The sequence below is a fragment of the Vicia villosa genome, linkage group LG3 (genome assembly GCF_029867415.1).
Source record: "Vicia villosa cultivar HV-30 ecotype Madison, WI linkage group LG3, Vvil1.0, whole genome shotgun sequence".
NCBI classification, from domain to species: domain Eukaryota; kingdom Viridiplantae; phylum Streptophyta; class Magnoliopsida; order Fabales; family Fabaceae; genus Vicia; species Vicia villosa.
In genome coordinates this window covers 107407975-107429200 of record NC_081182.1, presented here as the reverse complement: position 1 = coordinate 107429200, position 21226 = coordinate 107407975, and the positions used below count along the sequence as shown (strand labels likewise).

The 21226-nt window shown below is 37.0% G+C and overlaps 1 protein-coding gene across 1 annotated transcript; it reads right to left on the bottom strand.

Annotated features, from left to right (window-relative positions):
- Nucleotides 1-2087: 2087 nt before the first annotated feature.
- Nucleotides 2088-13820, bottom strand: LOC131658757 (uncharacterized mitochondrial protein AtMg00810-like). Its single transcript, XM_058928017.1, has 3 exons — nt 13005-13820; nt 2520-2627; nt 2088-2210 (listed from the first exon to the last, which is right to left on the bottom strand). Exons 1-3 carry the CDS (start codon nt 13818-13820, stop codon nt 2088-2090), a joined length of 1047 nt encoding a protein of 348 aa, XP_058784000.1.
- Nucleotides 13821-21226: the final 7406 nt, after the last annotated feature.

Genomic DNA, 21226 nt, shown 5'->3' with positions numbered 1-21226 from the left:
GTTTTTAGGAGACAATAATTTTGGATTGTAGAAATGAAGATGCAAGTAATATTAACTCAAGAGAAGTGGGTTGAAGTATTGAAGGGTGAGACATGGATTAAAAAAGGAAATGGAATGCGTCAAATAATTGATTTTATTTACCTCATTAAGGCATTCGTGATTGATTAAGTGATACATTACCAATTTACTGAAAAATATAAAATACACTGCTAAGAAAACCTCAAGCCCCAAATATTTAAATTAATGTGATATTGTCTAGAAGTACATCTTAAAACCTCAAGTGATAAAAGAAAAAACATTTATAGACTATCATATATTAGAGACACCAAAACGTAAGAAAAGTAGTTAGGATGTTGACAAAGAACACTAGAGTCGCATAGCATATGTCTGAAGGGGAAGTCGGCCGCAGAGTCCGTGGGTGGTACTCAATAGGGAACTCGATCATCATACAACGATGGTTTGGCGTCCCTACAAGAGGTTGGCGTCAGTCTGCACAGTTATTCATGGAGCTTAGGTGTTCTCTAGTTGTTAAATGCACTTTTAGTCCCCCTAAATTGATATTTCTAACATTTTAGTCCTCCAACTAAAAAACTCAACTATTAGGTCCCCCATTTTCATATAAGGTGACATGTCGTTAAAAAAATCTGTTAAGTGATAAGGGACACGTGTCCCTTATTTGAAAATGGAGACCAAATAGTTGGGTATTTTAGTTGGGAAATTATAATGTTAAAAATACCAATATAGGAGGGCTAAAAGTGCATTTAAGTCTATTATTTTTTGATCAAATTCAAAATTAAACATGTATGTAAAACATACCATGTCAGAGGTGAAAAATTAAGAAAAATCTGCAAGAGAACCATCATAATCTGTACCGCACAAATGAAGAATACTGCAATTATGAATTTTTTGATTTATGTGAAAAACTCGGTCCTATCCTACTTCTCCCAAATTTTTTGAAATTTCCGATAAGAACACAACTAAAATTAAAAAAATTCCAGATTATTCCTAAAAATCTGGTTAAAAGTCAAGCATTTTATGAAATTTTCCAAAAAAATTTGCAAAACATCATAAAATTTCTGGATTTTTTCCAAAAATTTGATAAAACTTCAAGATAATTCTAGATTTTTGAAATTATCCGATAAAAACTAATACTAGATTTTTTAAATTCGGATAAAAATGCATAAAATCCCGCTTTTGTAAAAACTTTAGTAGCAGATATTTGGAAATAATTATCGGATTTTTTTTGTTTTTACCATTTTTACAAAGATTTTTTTTTACTAAATGTCAATTTTTAAAAACTGAATAATGTGAAAGACATTTTTGTCATTATGAAAAAACATGGAGTTCTCAGATTAAAATACGGGTCTATGATAAAATCTCCCAATCAAACACATCCTAACACTTAATCCCCCTTCTTAGTAACTAGTCAAAAAGAGCATCTTAGGCTCTGTTTGGTAAGACAATTTTTAAGCTTATAGCTTATGTCTTATAATTTATAAGCTCATATGACAATAAAAGACTTGTTTAGTAACTGTCTTTTTATCACAAGCTTATAACTTATTTTATTGACTTATAATTTATTTTTTAAGACGCTATTTAAAATAGCTTTTAGCTTTTAGCTTATAGCTTATTATTTTTTCTTTCTATTTTGTCCTTATTAGTTTAAATAAAACTCACTACCATCCTTTATAATTTAATTTAACTTAAAATAAAATAATTTTATATTAAATATTTTTTAGGTCATTTTAATTTATCAACTATTTGAACCGTTAATTTTACCAAACACTTCAATTAGTTTATAAACTATAAGTCATCAGTTATCAACTATCAGTTATAAACTATAAGCTATCAATTAGCTTATAGTCGACCGCTGTTTTTATCAAACTGAGCCTTAAGCTCACAATGAATTGGGGATAACAACAATATGAAAATCAAAAAGAGCATCTTAAACTCCATTGACACACATTGCGATATAAATAAGAAAATAATAAAAAGAGAACAAATTAAAGGCATGAGGCAAGAATTATTCAAAGAAAGAAAACAAAGAAACACCAACATAGTTAAAATTATATCAAAAGGACAAATCATCATTGAAACCTTATATCAGCATCAACTTGCACCACATTGGGAGCCTCATTGTCCAACATTTCTCCGCCTATAAGTCTTATGTAAACCATACAATCTTGACCTCTTGAAGCTTCTAGAGAACACTACTATCAATATTAAACACAAGGTCCCTCATTGAGCTCCACACACACCATTATCCTCGCCCACAACATAAACATTAACACCCTCAACAACTCCATATTAATATTATCATTCAACATCGTCATAATTGGTGGACTAAACTACCATTCCATACTTAAACTACCATTCCATGCTAATTTAATTTATTTGGTGAAACCCATCACCAAGATGTCGTTACCATGATCTATATACTGGTCTTGAGAGACATCCTTAGAAAAGTGGTTTGTGGACTTCTAGGTCTTAACCACTTTTAGAAGTCTCGATATACAAACCTCCAACTCCCAAACATTAATGTGGAGACTAGTTGCTTCCATAAAAGCATTCTTGGTAGGCTCTTCTATACTCTCTTTCACAACATCGTCCTTACTCGCCATTCCAACCTTCCATAACAACAGATATTAGTATTAGTGTTATTGTATCCTATCTTGATGAGTTGAAAAGTATGATAAATTAAGTTTTGTTTTAGCTATGCATTTCATCAAACAGCTAGAAGTCATAAAATAGAGCAAAAATTGAATCATGATTGTTTAACTTTAATAACCGATAATTATAAATTTCTATGATTGATATGAAATTCAAAGAAAAAATATTCTAGAATGTATCTTATCCTCCTTCATATTCAGAAAATCATTGTCCCTCAGTCAAAAGATACAAAGCTATACTAAGAATTTCAATCACAATATTAAAACAACTACTTCCTAAAACAGACCCGAGAATAGAATTATTAACCAAAAATAGAAAAAACAAAGCTATAGTAACAGTACCAGATCAACTACCTTAAACTTGGCCTTGTCTTAAAGTTGATCAAATAAAAACATATTATAACTTATTGAATTAGTGTAGTACGTACCTTTGTATTGAGAACTTTTAACTAAGAAAGAAAAATAATGAGTATCGGAAGAGAAAGAGTGGAATACCGGCGTGCGGCAAAGTGGATAATGTGTCTCATACGTGTCGTATAGGTGTCGTACGTGTGTCGGTGTCCGATACATGTCCAGTACGGGGACACACCTTCAGATTGGCGTGTCAGAACTTCATATGTCTTGCACTAGGAATCATTGCTTACTAGAATTGAAAAATGCTCTGCATTATCATTGAATAAAATTTGTGTGTAAACTTCACACTTTACAATATAACAGTTACTAGTATTATATACTAGGCATAGAGAGTAACTGAAAGGTAACAAACTTTTAACCACCTAACCAACTATTTTAACTGCCTAAGCTATCTGAACAGAATAGTACAAGTATAATAAAATGTATAGAGTACACACTTCTAATACTCCCCCACGAGATCAAAGTGGTGGAAGTAAAACTACTTTGAGCTTGTTCCTCAAATCTTGGAAGGCAGCAGTTGAAAGGGGCTTGGTCATTATGTCTGCAAGTTGAGCAGAGGCTGGTACATGCTGAATCTTGAGTTTGTTGACAATAACTCTCTCTTTGATAAAGTGCATATCCAGCTCAATATGCTTTGTTCTTGCATGGAGAATCGGATTGTGAGTCAAAAGCACAACACTTAAGTTATCACAGAGAAGTGTAGGAGAAAAGTACTTCACTTTAAGTTCTTCTAGTAGAGATTCCAGCCATAGAACTTCTGCAGTAGTGTGAGCTAAGACTCTTGAAGGATAGAAAAACACTTAGAAAGGGGGGGGGATTGAATAAGTGTGACTTTAAATTTTGGACGATAAAAATAAATGCACAAATATTTTTATCCTGGTTCGCTGTTAACGAAGCTACTCCAGTCCACCCCCGCAGAGATGATTTACCTCAACTGAGGATTTAATCCACTAATCGCACGGATTACAATGGTTTTCCACTTAGCCGCAACTAAGTCTTCCAGAGTCTTCTGATCACAACCTGATCACTCCAGGAACAACTGCTTAGTTCACTCCTAAGACTTTTTCTAGAGTCTACTGATCAACACGATCACTCTAGGCTTAGTTCACTCCTAAGACTTTTTGCTCAGCCAACTGCCAAGACTTCTTGCTCAGCCAACTGCTAAGACTTCCTAGAGTATACTGATCAACTGATCACTCTAGTTCCTTACAACTTAATGTAATCAATTCAAGAGTTTACAAATGCTTCTTAAAAGCGATAATCACAACTGTGATATTTCTCTTACAGTTTAAGCTTAATCTCACTAAGATATTACAACAGCAATGTAGTGAGCTTTGATGAAGATGAAGATTCTGAGTTTAGATTTGAACAGCGTTTCAGCAAGTTTGATATAAGTTGATTTTGTGCAGAATCGTTAACCTTGCTTTTCATCAGAACTTCATATTTATAGGCGTTGAGAAGATGACCGTTGAATGCATTTAATGCTTTGCGTGTTCCGTACAGCTTTGCATTTAATGTTATACGCTTTTGTCAACTACCTCGAGCCTTGTTCACGCTGTGTCTACTGACGTAGCCTTTAGTAGCTTTAACGTTCCTTTTGTCAGTCAGCGTAGTCTGCCACGTGTACTTCCTTCTGATCTGATGTTTGTGAATACGGCGTTTGAATATCATCAGAGTCAAACAGCTTGGTGCACAGCATCTTCTGATCTTCTGACCTTGAAGTGCTTCTGAGCGTGATACCATCTTCTGATCTTCAGTGCTTCTGATCTCATGTTCTTCTGATGCTTCCATAGACCCATGTTCTGATTCTGCTTCGACCATCTTCTGATGTCTTGCCAGACCATGTTCTGATGTTGCATGCTGAACCATTTGAGACACATCTTCTGAGCGCTGAATTATGCGTACTCTTTATATATTTCCTGAAAGGGAAATTGCATTGGATTAGAGTACCATATTATCTTAAGCAAAATTCATATTATTGTTATCATCAAAACTAAGATAATTGATAAGAACAAATCTTGTTCTAACAATCTCCCCCTTTTTGATGATGACAAAAACATATATAAATGATATGAATTTGCGATCAGAAAGAGTAGACGGCAAAAGACAAATTACACAGCTATAGCGTAAGCATATGAATATGTCTCCCCCTGAGATTAACAATCTCCCCCTGAGATAAATAATCTCCCCCTGAAATAAATACTCGAAGAACTTTGATAAAAGACTTCCCTGATTATTTCGGTAGAGACGATCATATAAGCTTCTGCCTTCAGAGAATTCATAGCTTATGACTTCTGCTTCCATTGGACAGCTTCAGAACTTGAATTTCTTTAGATCCTTAGAACACTCACAGCTTCTGACTTCTGCTTCCATTCAGGACAGCTTCAGAACTTGAGTTTCTTTGATCTTCAGAACATTCACAGCTTCTGATTTCTGCTTCCATTCAGGACAGCTTCAGAACTTGAATTTCTGGATCTTTTGGAGCATTCACATCTTCTGATTTCTGCTTCCCTCGGATAGCTTCAGAACTTTGAATGTCTACCAGCATCACTTCATGCTAGATTTGTATCAGAACATTGTTGAATGTACCAGAGCATCATCTGAGCATCTCTACATCCTGAAATGTTACAGAACAAAAACTAAACGACAAAAGTCAGCATGAACGAGTTAGAACATAAAATGTATATTCAAATACATGATATGTATCAGAGCCAAATGTATCAGAGCATTTAGGCTAAAAACATGTATCAGAGCAAATAATGTATCAGAGCCATAACATTATATGTATCAGGGCAAATAGAATTTTGTCATAACAGGATAGACAATGATATTCAAATTCTATTATCAGTGCTTCTGATTCATTCTTCTTTCTTGCTTCTGATCTCTGAAGCTTGACAGCACTCAGCTTGCTTCAGTTTCCATGGTTTTTCTTCTAGTGTTTGCTTTGAAGATTCACTTCACTTCTCTGTACCTGCAAAACACTTAAACCATATAGAACTTGCAGTTCTTGTTAGTGAATGTGTGGGAGCCTTTACCCAGCAACTGATAGATTTAATCAAATCATTTATCATTTATCTTTCTCCCCCTTTTTGTCATAACATCAAAAAGAATAAATGAAAAGAATTCAGATGTATAAAACGACAAAAGAAAACATTTTCATTGATCAGCAAAAGAGGATTACAAGAAGTTGTGTAACAAAGAAAAAGAAAACTACTAAGACCAAATCCTAGGACCCTAGCTAAGACCACGTCTGTGCCAGCATGCCATGAAGGAGTGAAACGCCTCATTGACTGCTTCTAGGGCTTTCAGGCGAGGGATCAGGGAGACTTGGTCCTGCAGCAGATCTTCCACCACCTTTACCAGAGACAACATCCTCAGCGGGTGAAGATGAAGAGATGTCTTCAGAAGAGATTAAAGGAGAGGAAAAATCAGAGGAAGCTGAGTCTTGAAGGTCGAAAGATGAGGAAGAAGATGGAGAAGATGGAGGGCTTTCACCAGGAGGATGAAACACACGTCTAGAATAGTTTCCAGACAGCATTGCTTCGAAAGGATTCACCTTGAGAGGATCATAGGTGATTTTGATCTTTTTGGGTTTGGAAGGAGATGTTTCAACAGCTTTTCGTTTGTTGTTTTTATTATTTTCATGATTTCCTGGGCTTGATGAAGAGTTCATGATGGGTTTGCAGGTAGGGTGTGATATGGAAGAGAGGGAGAGACAAACTTTAAGAGGAATGCAAGGAGATAGAAAAAGTTGAGAGGGAACGAGAAGAGTTTAAAGAGTATTTAAAAGAAAATAAAGTGAAACGAATGATGACTAGCATTTAATGTTACGTGACGTGAGGAGAGATAATAAAGACAAATGAAGTGACTGGCACAGTTACCTATGGTCGGCGTCCCTTCAACTGCACGCGCGCTTATCCATGAATAGTAACGACAGGTTTACCATCCCGAGATAAAACGTAACAGCTGTTTTGCTTTAAAAGAGGTTCTGAATCAACTTAGACAATGAAACGTTAGTAATAACCGAATCATAATTTCTAAAAGATTTCAATCAGAACTTCTAAAAAAAATTGTTCCACATTCATTTCAGAAGATACTCATACATGAGAACTTCTCATCTTCTCATTCTGGGCATAAATCCATACTGATGTTCTTCAGAATGAACTTAAACCTATCTTCAGCCAGGGGTTTTGTAAAGATATCAGCCCATTGATGGTCTGTATCAACAAAGTTTAAAGAAATAACACCCTTCTGAACATAGTCCCTTATGAAATGATGTTTTATCTCAATATGTTTAGCTTTTGAATGAAGAATAGGATTCTTAGATAAACATATAGCAGAAGTATTATCACAGAATATAGGAATGTTACTCTCAAATATCTGATAGTCTTCTAACTGACTCTTCATCCAGAGCATCTGTGTGCTACAACCAGCAGCAGCGACATATTCTGCTTCTGTTGTTGATAGAGCAATAGTTGCTTGCTTCTTGCTGTACCAGGAGATCAAATGACTTCCAAGAAATTAGCAACTTCCTGAAGTACTTTTTCTTTCAATTCTGTCTCCAGCATAGTCAGCATCGCAGAATCCTACTAAGTTGTATTCTTTAGATTTTCTGTAAACTAAACCAACATTAGTAGTACCTTTCAGATACCTTAGAATCCTCTTAACAGCAGTTAAATGAGATTCTCTAGGATCTGATTGGAATCTAGCACACAAACAAACACTGAACAGAATGTCAGGTCTAGAAGCAGTCAGATATAGAAGAGATCCAATCATACCTCTGTATAGCTTCTGATCTACCTTCTTACTTACCTCATCCTTACCTAGGATGCATGTTGGATGCATAGGAGTTTTGGCTTCTTTGCAGTCTAGAAGATTAAACTTCTTCAGAAGTTCCTTCACATACTTGGTTTGGTGAACATACGTTCCTTCTGATGTTTGATTTATTTGTATTCCAAGGAAATACTTGAGTTCTCCCATCATGCTCATTTCAAACTCAGCCTGCATAGACTTAGCAAACTCCTTTCCAAGTGTAGCATTAGATGTTCCAAAAATAATATCATCTACATATATTTGACAAATTAAAATATCCTTTTCAAAGGTTTTACAAAAGAGAGTAGTGTCCACTTTTCCTCTAGTGAAACCATTATCCAGAAGGAAAGAACTTAAGCGTTCGTACCAAGCTCTGGGAGCCTGTTTCAATCCATACAATGATTTCTTAAGTTTAAAAACATGATTAGGAGACATAGAGTCTTCAAAACCAGGAGGTTGATGGACATAAACTTCTTCATCTATATAACCATTTAAGAAGGCACTCTTAACATCCATCTGATAGAGAGTGATGTTATGTTGAGTGGCAAAAGAAATTAATAGACGAATAGATTCTAACCTGGCCACTGGTGCAAAGGTTTCTGTGTAGTCAATCCCTTCTTGCTGACTATAACCCTGAGCCACCAGTCTGGCTTTGTTCCTTACCACTTCGCCTTTCTCACTGAGCTTGTTTCTGAAGACCCATTTTGTACCGATTATATTGAATCCATCTGGTCTAGGAACAAGATCCCAAACATCATTCCTTGTAAACTGATTTAGTTCTTCTTGCATAGCAATTATCCAGTCTGGATCTTCTAGAGCATGATCAACAGAAGTTGGCTCGATCAAAGATACAAGACCTAATTGACAGTCTGCATTGTTTCTAAGGAATGCTCTTGTTCTGATTGGATCATCCTTCTTTCCAAGAATGACATCTTCTGAATGACCAGAGATGAGTCTGGATGATCTTCTGACAGATGGTTCTTCAGAAATACTTAGATCCTCCAGAGAAGCTGATACTTGATCTTCAGATTCTTTGCTTCTGAGAAGCTCTGCTTCTGATGCGTTGCTTCTTGGCTCAACAACTTCTGATATGTCAATATCACAACCTGCAAAATTATCAACTTGCTTTGGTTTTTCAGAACCAAGCTTATCATCAAACCTGATATTGATTGATTCTTCTACCACCAATGTTTCAGTATTGTATACTCTGTAGCCTTTTGAGCGTTCAGAATATCCAAGAAGGAAACACTTTTGAGCTTTGGAATCAAACTTACCAAGATGATCTTTAGTGTTTAGAATAAAGCACACACATCCAAAAGGATGGAAATATGAAATGTTGGGCTTTTTATTCTTCCACAATTCATAGGGAGTCTTATTAAGAATAGGTCTGATAGAGATTCTATTCTGAATATAACATGCAGTGTTTATTGCTTCTGCCCAGAAATGCTTAGCCATATTGGTTTCATTGATCATGGTTCTGGCCATTTCTTGAAGAGTCCTATTCTTTCGTTCTACAACCCCATTTTGCTGTGGAGTTCTAGGACAAGAGAAATCATGGGCAATACCATTTTCTTTGAAGAATTCTTCAAAGGGTCTGTTCTCAAATTCACCACCATGATCACTTCTGACCTTTATGATTTTACACTCTTTTTCAGATTGAATCTGAATGCAGAAATCAAAGAACACTGAATGAGTCTCATCCTTGTGTTTCAAGAATTTTACCCATGTCCAGCGGCTATAATCATCTACGATGACTAATCCATATTTCTTTCCTCTGACAGATGCTGTTTTGACTGGGCCAAACAGATCAATGTGCAAGAGTTCTAATGGCCTTGAGGTAGAAACAACATTCTTAGACTTGAATGCAGGTTTGGAGAACTTGCCCTTCTGACATGCTTCACAAAGAGCATCTGAGTCCAGGTACCATGACATGTTGTGTTTTGTCCTTCTTGCAGCCAAGGATATCTGCAATAGGAATAATCTTATCCTTAGGTACCCACATCTTTTTGGGTCCTTTCTTGTTAGATTTTCTCAAGTTCTGATTGAACTTGGGTTTAACATTGTAAGCAATAGGAGGAACAGCATGATAATTCTTAATGTGAGTTTCATGATATTTCCTAGGTTGTGTCACATGCTTCTTAGTGTGTGTTATGTGAAAACTTTGTGCATGTGAGGTGTGCCTAATATCATGAGAGTGGCCATACTTGAACTGATCATACAATGGCTTGTATGTAATTTTCATTTCATCAACAGGTTCAAGTTTGTATGGGGTTTCACCCTCATAACCAATGCCAACTCTTTTGTTTCCAGACACAGCATATATCATAGAAGCTAGCTGACTTCTGCCAATACTTCTAGATAAGAACTTTCTGAAACTTAAATCATATTCTTTCAGAATATGGTTCAGACTAGGAGTGGATTTTTCTGAATCAGAAGGAGATCCAACATTATTGGATAATTTTAAAAGTTTTTCTTTTAATTCAGAATTCTCCAACTCAAGCTTCTTTGTTTCAAATTCAAATTGCTTTTTCAGCTTTTTGTATTTGAGACTAATCTGAGACTTGAGTTCCAGAAGTTCAGTTAGACCGGAAACTAACTCATCTCTAGTAAGTTCAGAAAATACCTCTTCAGAATCTGATTCTGATGTAGATTCTGATCCGTCATCTTCTGTCGCCATCAGCGCACAGTTGGCCTGCTCATCTTCTGAATCATCTTCTGACTCATCCCAGGTTGCCATAAGACCTTTCTTCTTATGAAACTTCTTCTTGGGACTTTCCTTTTGAAGATTTGGACATTCATTCTTGTAGTGTCCAGGCTCATTGCATTCATAGCACATGACCTTCTTCTTGTCAAATCTTCTTTCATCAGAAGATTCTCCACGTTCAAATTTCCTTGAACTTCTGAAGCCTCTGAACTTCCTTTGCTTGGTCTTCCAGAGTTGATTTAGCCTTCTGGAAATCATGGACAGTTCATCTTCTTCTTCAGATTCTGATTCTTCAGGATCTTCTTCTCTGGCCTGAAAAGCGTTAGTGCATTTCTTGATATTTGATTTTAATGCAATAGACTTACCTTTCTTTTGAGGCTCATTTGCGTCCAGCTCTATTTCATGACTTCTCAAGGCGCTGATAAGCTCTTCCAGAGAAACTTCATTCAGATTCTTCGCAATCTTGAATGCAGTCACCATCGGACCCCATCTTCTGGGTAAGCTTCTGATGATCTTCTTTACATGATCAGCCTTGGTGTATCCTTTGTCAAGAACTCTCAATCCAGCAGTCAGAGTTTGAAATCTCGAAAACATCTTTTCAATGTCTTCATCATCCTCCATCTTGAAGGCTTCATACTTCTGGATTAAGGCAAGAGCTTTTGTCTCCTTGACTTGAGCATTTCCTTCATGAGTCATTTTCAAGGACTCATATATGTCATAGGCCGTTTCCCTGTTAGATATCTTCTCATACTCAGCATGAGAGATAGCATTCAGCAAAACAGTTCTACATTTATGATGATTCCTGAAAAGCTTCTTTTGATCATCATTCATTTCTTGCCTTGACAGCTTCACGCCTCTGGCATTTACTGGATGTTTGTAACCATCCATCAGAAGATCCCATAGATCACCATCTAGACCCAGAAAGTAACTTTCCAGTTTATCTTTCCAGTATTCAAAGTTTTCACCATCAAATACCGGCGGTCTAGTATAACCATTGTTACCGTTGTATTGCTCAGCAGAGCCAGATGTAGATGCAGGTGTAGGTGTAGTCCTTTCACTTTCATCAACCATCTTTTAAATGAAGCGTTTTTCTCTTCCTGAATCTTTTCTAAACACGGTTAAGTGCTTGCACCTTAGAACCGGCGCTCTGATGCCAATTGAAGGATAGAAAAACACTTAGAAAGGGGGGGGGGATTGAATAAGTGTGACTTTAAATTTTGGACGATAAAAATAAATGCACAAATATTTTTATCCTGGTTCGCTGTTAACGAAGCTACTCCAGTCCACCCCCGCAGAGATGATTTACCTCAACTGAGGATTTAATCCACTAATCGCACGGATTACAATGGTTTTCCACTTAGCCGCAACTAAGTCTTCCAGAGTCTTCTGATCACAACCTGATCACTCCAGGAACAACTGCTTAGTTCACTCCTAAGACTTTTTCTAGAGTCTACTGATCAACACGATCACTCTAGGCTTAGTTCACTCCTAAGACTTTTTGCTCAGCCAACTGCCAAGACTTCTTGCTCAGCCAACTGCTAAGACTTCCTAGAGTATACTGATCAACTGATCACTCTAGTTCCTTACAACTTAATGTAATCAATTCAAGAGTTTACAAATGCTTCTTAAAAGCGATAATCACAACTGTGATATTTCTCTTACAGTTTAAGCTTAATCTCACTAAGATATTACAACAGCAATGTAGTGAGCTTTGATGAAGATGAAGATTCTGAGTTTAGATTTGAACAGCGTTTCAGCAAGTTTGATATAAGTTGATTTTGTGCAGAATCGTTAACCTTGCTTTTCATCAGAACTTCATATTTATAGGCGTTGAGAAGATGACCGTTGAATGCATTTAATGCTTTGCGTGTTCCGTACAGCTTTGCATTTAATGTTATACGCTTTTGTCAACTACCTCGAGCCTTGTTCACGCTGTGTCTACTGACGTAGCCTTTAGTAGCTTTAACGTTCCTTTTGTCAGTCAGCGTAGTCTGCCACGTGTACTTCCTTCTGATCTGATGTTTGTGAATACGACGTTTGAATATCATCAGAGTCAAACAGCTTGGTGCACAGCATCTTCTGATCTTCTGACCTTGAAGTGCTTCTGAGCGTGATACCATCTTCTGATCTTCAGTGCTTCTGATCTCATGTTCTTCTGATGCTTCCATAGACCCATGTTCTGATTCTGCTTCGACCATCTTCTGATGTCTTGCCAGACCATGTTCTGATGTTGCATGCTGAACCATTTGAGACACATCTTCTGAGCGCTGAATTATGCGTACTCTTTATATATTTCCTGAAAGGGAAATTGCATTGGATTAGAGTACCATATTATCTTAAGCAAAATTCATATTATTGTTATCATCAAAACTAAGATAATTGATAAGAACAAATCTTGTTCTAACAACTCTATATTCAGCCTCAGCACTTGACCTAGCAACAAGGGTTTGTTTCTTTGAACTCCAGGAAATCAGATTTGGACCTATGAAAATGCATGTACCAGAGGTTGATCTCCTATCATCTGGATCATTAGCCCAGTCAGAATCACTATAAGCTCTCCGAGAAAGTGCCTGATTTGGATGAGCAGGAGAGAGCAGTAAACCAAGAGTGAATGTGCCACTCAAATACCTGAGAATTCTTTTAACCATGCTCCAATGGTTGTCCAAAGGATTTGCCATAAACTGACATGCCTTATTGACAGAATAAGATATGTGTGGTCTTGTAAGTGTGATGTATTGGAGAGCCCCTACCACAGATCTATAGAACAGCGAATCTTCCATATTGACTCTAGCCAATAGATCTCTGATGTACTTTGTTTGAGTGAGTATAAGAGACCCATTCCTTTGATATTTGACTTCCAGACCCAGGAAGTATTCAGGTTTCCCCAGCTTTTTAAGAGAAAATTGCTGACGAAGTTGGTTGATCAGTTTATGAATGAGATGAGATGAAGAACCTGTCATCAGAATATCATCTACATATACAAGCACATATAATACAACACCTTGATGATTGTAGGTGTAAAGAGAATGATCACACCTGCTTGCTACAAACCCAAAGCTAAAGAGTGTTTGATGTAACTTTTCATACCAGGACCTTGGGGTTTGTTTTAGGCCATAGATAGCTCTATTTAGTTTGGAAACCAGAGTTGTATTACATGACTCAAATCCTGGTGGCTGTTTGCATATAGATTTCCTCTTGTAAGCTACCATTGAGGAAGACATTGTTAATGTCTATTTGTTGAACATCTCGCTTGTAGGTCAAGGCTAAGGTAAGAATGACTTTGATGGTGGCTGGCTTTACTACAGGGCTGAAGGTTTCATAGAAGTCAAACCCATATTGTTGGTTGAAGCCTTTTGCCATAACTCAAGCCTTGTGCTTATTCAGGGTACCATCTGAGTTTTCTTTCAATTTGAAAACCCATTTACAGCCTATGGCTTTTATGTGTGAAGGTAGAGTGGTACGTGTCCAAGTATTTTTGGCTACCAGGGCATCATACTCTTATCGCATAGATTCAAACCATTTAGGTTGAGCTAAGGCTTGTTTGAGATTTGTTGGTTCACAATGAGCCAGAAATGTTTTGGGTTTGAGGTGCCCTGTTTTTCCTCTAGTGAGCATAGCATGTTGATTTGCAACCAAGGATGGTGCAGAAGGCTCATTGGTTTGAGAGGGAGAACTTTGAATATTTTCATTTGTTGGTTCTGTAAGTTGTAAGGAGACACTTTGTGCCTCTTCAGGGACAGAAGATAGATCATTAGTGGGACTGGCAGGTATTTCAAGATTTATAGAAGGAAAGTTGGTAAAGGACTGAGTTGGACTATTTTCAGAGATGTGGACAGATCCATTATGGGGCAGTGTAGTCTAAACAGGACTGCTGCTATTCAATACTGTATTGTCACTGTCAGTAAGTACAGTTGGCAGAATTATGGAGAGAGGGATAGACTTGGGGGGCCAGATGTACCAGACTGTGTTGTGATTTTGAACAAGGTCTGATAGGGAAAGACCTTTTCATTGAAAATCACATATTTTGAGATGTATATTCTGCCATTACCACTTAGACATTTATATCCTTTGTAATGTGGAGAGACCCCTAGATACACACACTCTGCACTCCTAAATTGGAGTTTATTTTTGTTGTAGGGTCTTAGATGATGGAAGCTAGAGCAGCCAAAAGTCCTTAATTTGGAGTAATCAGGAATTTGCTTGTAGAGAGCATGATATGGAGAGGTGAAGTTAGTGAAGACTGGTGTTGGGAGTCTGTTAATGAGATACACAGCTGCAGAAAAACTATGATCCCAATATTCCATAGGAAGATTGGCATGAGCAATGAGGGTTAATCCCATTTCTACTATAGTTCTATGTTTCCTCTCTACAGTACCATTCTGGTGAGAGGAGTGAGGACAAGTCAGTATGTGGTTGATGCCAAGATCATTGAGAAATTTTGTGAAGGGCCTGTACTCACCACCAAAATCAGATTGTATGGCTTTGATTTTGGTTTGAAATTGTGTGTTAACAAATGTGAGAAATTGTTTAAAAACTCCTAGGGCCTCAGACTTATGTTTTAGAAACAACACCCAAGTATACTTGGTGTAAACATATACAAAGGCTATATAATAATAAAATCCTTGACTAGAAGGATTAGGGGAAGGTCCCCACAGATCTGTATGAATGAGCTCAAAAGGACTAGAGTAAATAGTTGATGTTAAAGGAGCATAAATTCTTTGAGATTTACCTAAGCAACAAGAATTGCAAAATTCAATATCATCTTTATTGCTTAAAGAAAGATTACACAGCTTGAGCACAGATTTTACTGCTACTGCATTAGCATGCCCTAGCCTATTATGCCATAAGGAAAATTTATTAACATTGGAAACTGATGGATTTGTAACCTGTTCAGAACTCAATCCATTGGTAGAATTTGCAGCAGGCTGCAAAGTGGACTCCAAGAACAAATTGGGAAAACAATAGAGGCCATTAGCATCAAGGGATCCTTCTAGGAGTACCTCCTTAGATTCCTGAGATTTGACAAAACAGTTATTAGCATGAAATTCAAAAAAGACTTTATTATCTTTGGTGAATATGGAAACAGATAGTAAATTACAAGTGATGCTAGGGACATGTAAGAGCTCAGATAGAGATAATAAGGGATATAAGGCAGCCTTAGATTTAATATGTGCTATCCCTACAGATTCAATATTTAAGGCCTGACCATTACCAACCAGGACTTTATTAGAGCCAGTGTATGATTGTGGGTGCTGAGTGTAAGATTTATGAGGAGTAATGTGATGGGAAGCACCTGAGTCAATAAACCAGGCATGTGCTTCAAGATTGGTTAGAATGGAGAAGTTGTCTTGATGAGCCATCAATGCTGAGGCATGAGTGGAGCTTGTAGCTTTATCCTTCTGATCATCAGTAGCAGAGGTGGATTGATGAGTAGTCTTTGGTGGCACACGTTCAAAATTCTCATCATACCTATCCTAACAATCTATCACTGAATGACCATATTTGCCACACAATTGGCAGGTAGGTCGATTCCCAGGTGTGAAAGTGCCACGAGCTCTGCCACGACCACGTCCCCTGGAGTAGTTACCTCTGCCTCTTGCTTGCTGAAAGCCACCTCTGATGGACTTGGTATTAGAGTCTTCAGTGTGAGCAAGATTAGCTGTAGCTGTTGTAAGTGCAAGTTCTTGGCGATACTTATCCAATTGAGCTTCCTGAACATAAAGAAGCGCTTTAATGTCATAAATGGATGAGAGTTCACCTTTGCCATAAGTCATCATGACAAATGGATTGTATCCCTCTGGTAAGCCTTGAAGAATCGCATCAATTTGATCTCTATCCGAATAGGATCTCCAATTGCAAGAAGCGCATCAGCAATAGCTCGAATACGAAGCACATACTCAGAAATTGATCGGTTTCCTTTCTTTGTGGTTTTCAATTCGGCCCTGAGTTAATGAACCCTAGCTTTCATCACAGCATTGAAATGTTTGTGGATTTGATCCCAAATCTGATAGGAGTGTTTTCAAGAAAGAACCCTAGGAAGAACCGATTCCGAAATCATGGAAAGAAGCCAAGAGAAAAGAGCTTGATCTTGAACGATCCAGGTTTCATACTCTTCAAAAACCTTGTTAGCAATACGATCATCATCGGATTTGAAGATCGGAGGGATTTGTGGATTTGCCAAGAATTTTTGAAGTTTGTGGGAGAGGATGATACCTTCTACCTGTTGATTCCATAGGAGAAAATTGTTCTCCTGAAGCTTGATGGATAGTTTCGGTCCAAAGATGCTATGATTTGTGGAGTTTGGAATCGATCGAAGTGGTGTATTTGGATCTGGTGAAGCCGCCATTGATGGTGAAGACGAAGGTGCAAGAGGAAAAGATCAGAGCTTCTCTAAAGCTCGGAACTCAAGCAAGGTGATAATGGCGAAAAGGAAGAGTAGCGGAAGAGACAGGATCAGAGGCGATTGATACCATACTAGAATTGAAAAATGCTCTGCATTATCATTGAATAAAATTTGTGTGTAAACTTCACACTTTACAATATGGCAGTTACTAGTATTATATACTAGGCATAGGAAGTAACTGAAAGGTAACAAACTTTTAACCACCTAACCAACTATTTTAACTGCCTAAGCTATCTGAACAGAATAGTACAAGTATAATAAAAAGTATAGAGTACACACTTCTAATAATTGCAAAAATAGTCTGACTAGAAAACATATAAATAACTTATCATGTGACCACTGACATTAATTCATAATTATCTGCTAATATCTGGAATATACTTCAAACTGAATGGAAATATCTGCAGAAGTACAAGAGTACAGTTTAGTATACCAAATACCAATACCTAAACATGTAGAGTAATGCTATGCTTACACCCCATATTTACACCAATACTTACACCAAACACTGTTCACCGTATTTATACGGTGAACAGTGTTTTTTAAAATAAATTATTTATTTTTATTTTTAAAATTAAGGACGACATTGTTCATGTACGGACGTGCATTAACCAACTTCATTACTGCATTAACCAAGTTTTACACTACATTAACCAAGTTTGACGATTGTTAAAAATTATTTTTAATACCTGGATATTGCATTAACCAACTTCATTACTGCATTAACTAAGTTTTTACATTGCATTAACCAAATTTGATGACTACAGTAAAGTATTGTTCATGGGTGTAAGAATAGCATTACTCAAATTTGGTTAATGCAATGTAAAAACTTGGTTAATGCAGTAATGAAGTTGGTTAATGCAATATCCAGGTATTAAAAATAATTTTTAGCAGTCATCAAACTTGGTTAATGTAGTGTAAAAATTTGGTTAATGCAGTGATAAAGTTGGTTAATGCACGTCCGTACATGACCAGTGTCGTCCTTGATTTTAAAAATAAAAATAATTATTTTATTTAAAAAAACATTGTTCACCGTATAAATACGGTGAATAGTGTTTGGTGTAAGTATTGGTGTAAATAATAGGTGTAAGTGTCGCTACCGCGAAAAATGGTATCAGAGTCGCCACTAATATATTCATCCCATCGCGGGAAAGGAATATCAGAAACCTAACTCAGAACAAGAACAAGGTCTTTCGACCAGAGAACAGGGCACGGGAGTCGGTTACGCAAGGGGAAGGTGTTAGCACCCCTCACGCCCATCGTACTCGATGGTATCCACCTACGTTTGTTTCTATCTAAAGGGTGTATCTATTTCTAAAGCCTAAATGTGAATGAATGCAAAAGAAATACGGGGAAAAGAAGGAATTATTTACAAGTGTGCTCGCTTAGGCCCCGCGACCCAATGCCTACGTATCACTTACAAGGAATCAGAGCGACCGTAGTTCGGCTCAAGATTTTCTATGTTTTTGTGTTTTTTAGGTGAACAGAGGTTAAAGTCCCACTCCACGATGCTCGACCTTTGGAGACTTATACGCCTAGTTATAGAATGGATTCAACATGTTCTTAAGAATGCCACAAGGGCGAGAGATAGAAGAGAGTTTGAGCGTTTCGAGGAAATCCCTAAAGCAAGGGAAACTCGAGTTACTCTTTGGTTTGTGTCTTTTAGAATTTGGGAACTTACGCCCGAATGGAACCCTAAAGCAAGGGAAATTCAGGCACTCGAATGATTCCCTAAAGCAAGGGAAATCCAAGCTTCCATTCCCTTTTTAATGATTTTCACTTTTTTATTAATGTTTTAAGTGTTTTCTTTGTATTTTTTAAAGGGGATTTTATTTCAAGTATTTATTAAATGGATTAAAGTTGAAAAGAAAAAAAAAGAATGAAAAGGAGGGGGACTAGCCTATTTTCTAAACCTAGTGTTATTCTAATTCCTATTTAAAATCTAAACTAAATCTAAAGGAGATTAACTAAAAAGAGTTGTTCAACAACTAAGGGCATTTTTTGTATTTCACAAAATACGGAAATTATATTCACAAAAATAAGAGAAGTAAAACTCTAAACTATTAAAGAAAATATTCACAAGCATTGCATTTTTTTATCATGTTTAAGACTATTTTTAAGAATTAAGACTAAAAACTACTTATTTTTATTATGTAACAACCAATCAAAATTAAAGAAAATTCAAATATTAAAAATCCTAAAAACTAGGTATTCATAAAATTCTAATGGACTAGAAAAATATTTTTATCATTTTTTATTTAAGCAAAAAGTCAATTAATATGCAAAAAGAATAAAAGAAAGAGAATTACTATTTTTATTTGCCTTTTTTATATAGTCAGCTGGGGGGTATTAGTAAAATAATATGAACAGAAATTCAAGTGTAATCAGATGTGGGCCAGAAATGTGAGGTGCAGAAATAAAATGCTGAGGCCCAGTACCGTTTTGGCCCATGATTCACATCAGCATAGCACTACCATTAGTTCACTTTATTTCCACTTTTAATTCTCAGCATGTGAATTATTAACCTAAGCTACTAATTCAAACGCAGCATTCATGTGAACTTTACATCAATTGGTCACGATTCACTTAAGTCATATAGGACAAAGAACATACACAAACCAATCATATGCCTACACCTCATCATTCCAATCATGTGAATCAAGCCAAAATAGCAAAATAATGAGGCCATGCACCAACACAAAAACGCCACGTAAACAAACAAGCATGCAACAAAAGCCAGACGTCGGAAACCTTCCGGTCACCATCTCCGACGCTTCCGCCGCCGGAGCTAACCTGAAACCGCCCAGAAATCAACCAAACCACCACTGTTCCACTCGAAATTTCGTTCCCATTACGAATACGCAATTAGTTTTAACGTATGAGCACTTTAACATCAAGAACCAATAGCACACAGCATTGAATCGGAGAAGCGAATGGAGAATATGCAATATACAACCGCCGGAAACATATGACGCTACTCGTCCAGATGCGAATGTCCTAAACATACTGCTATCATGATGAGAAGGATTAGACACTTACCTGAAAGTTCTTGATTCAAGCTTTAAAGAAAACTCCTGTTGCAATACTCCCTAATCCTTCTTCAATGGTGATGATGTAATGCTTCCATGCTTATGCGGATACTGAGATCTTCCTGTTGCATTTATGTGGATAACAGAGATAGAAGAACTTCAGATATCCAAGCGGTGCTTCTCGACCAGATTTCGACGTCGCCACGAGACTCGATTGAAACCAGAGATGATGATGATAAAGAGCGGCTCGTTGGGAGATGAATTCTGATCGTAGCTTGAAGATGAGAGATTAAAGATACTCCCTGATTCTTCTTCAACTTCGTTGTAACCGATTTCTCGAGTTTCGTTATCTTTTTGCCACGGTTTCTTTGGGGTGACGATAATGATTGTTGTTCAATATAAGAGAGATGTGAAGAGAGTGAATGGAAGGTAGTTGTGGTTGTTGCATGGTGGTTACGTGGTTGTTGCATGGTGGTTACGTGGCTGAGATGAGCGTGAAAGAGAAGAGTGAAAAGAGAGAGAATGGAGGTAGTTGTGGTGGCTGCACCATTCGGTTATGGTAGTTAGAGGTGAGAGAAACGGTTATGGAGAGAGAGGAGAGAAGAGCCCGAGAGAGAATTGGAGGATGAAGTATGTGAAATTTGGAAAAAAATGAGAGTTCTCTCCTGTGAGATGAGAGAGGGTGGCTTTATATAGGTGAGGTGAGAGGGCATGGAGTTATGGTGTGGCTTAGCATAGGGTAACTTGTGATACTTATCTTTTCCCTCTCTTTTCACGCATGCAGCAAATGGTTTTGCAAATGGAGTAGTTGTGTTGTTGTTGTTATGAGGGAGAGAGATGAAGTGAAGTTGGAAAATGAAAGTGTGAAACTGTGAAAAATGAGGCGTGGTCCTCTCAAATGTGAAGGGATTTGTTTTTATCGTGAATATATGGTGCATGGTTATGATGGTGTGAGAGTGATGTAGTGAATCTTTTCTTCATGCTTTCATATTGCAGCAATGATGCATGGCTTGTTTGTAGTAATGGTGTGAGAAGAGAGATAAAAATGAGAGTATTTGTTGTTGTTTTCTTTATTTAAAGTAGAAAATATAATATTCTTTTTGCATGTCATTTGTAGTAAATTCTTTTGAAATGTGCATGGTAGTGAGGACTTTGTTTAGCCATATGGGATAATACGTATGTGGGCCTCATTTGT

Coding starts and splice junctions, on each gene's coding strand:
- LOC131658757 (XM_058928017.1), bottom strand. CDS start 13,820: ATGTCTTCCTCAATGGTAGCTTACAAGAGGAAATCTATATGCAAACAG. Junction 2,628..13,004: donor CTGAGGCTGAATATAGAGTT/GTTAGAACAAGA, acceptor TTGTTATGGAAG/GTTGGAATGGCGAGTAAGGA. Junction 2,211..2,519: donor TTAATGTTTGGGAGTTGGAG/GTTTGTATATCG, acceptor TATTGATAGTAG/TGTTCTCTAGAAGCTTCAAG.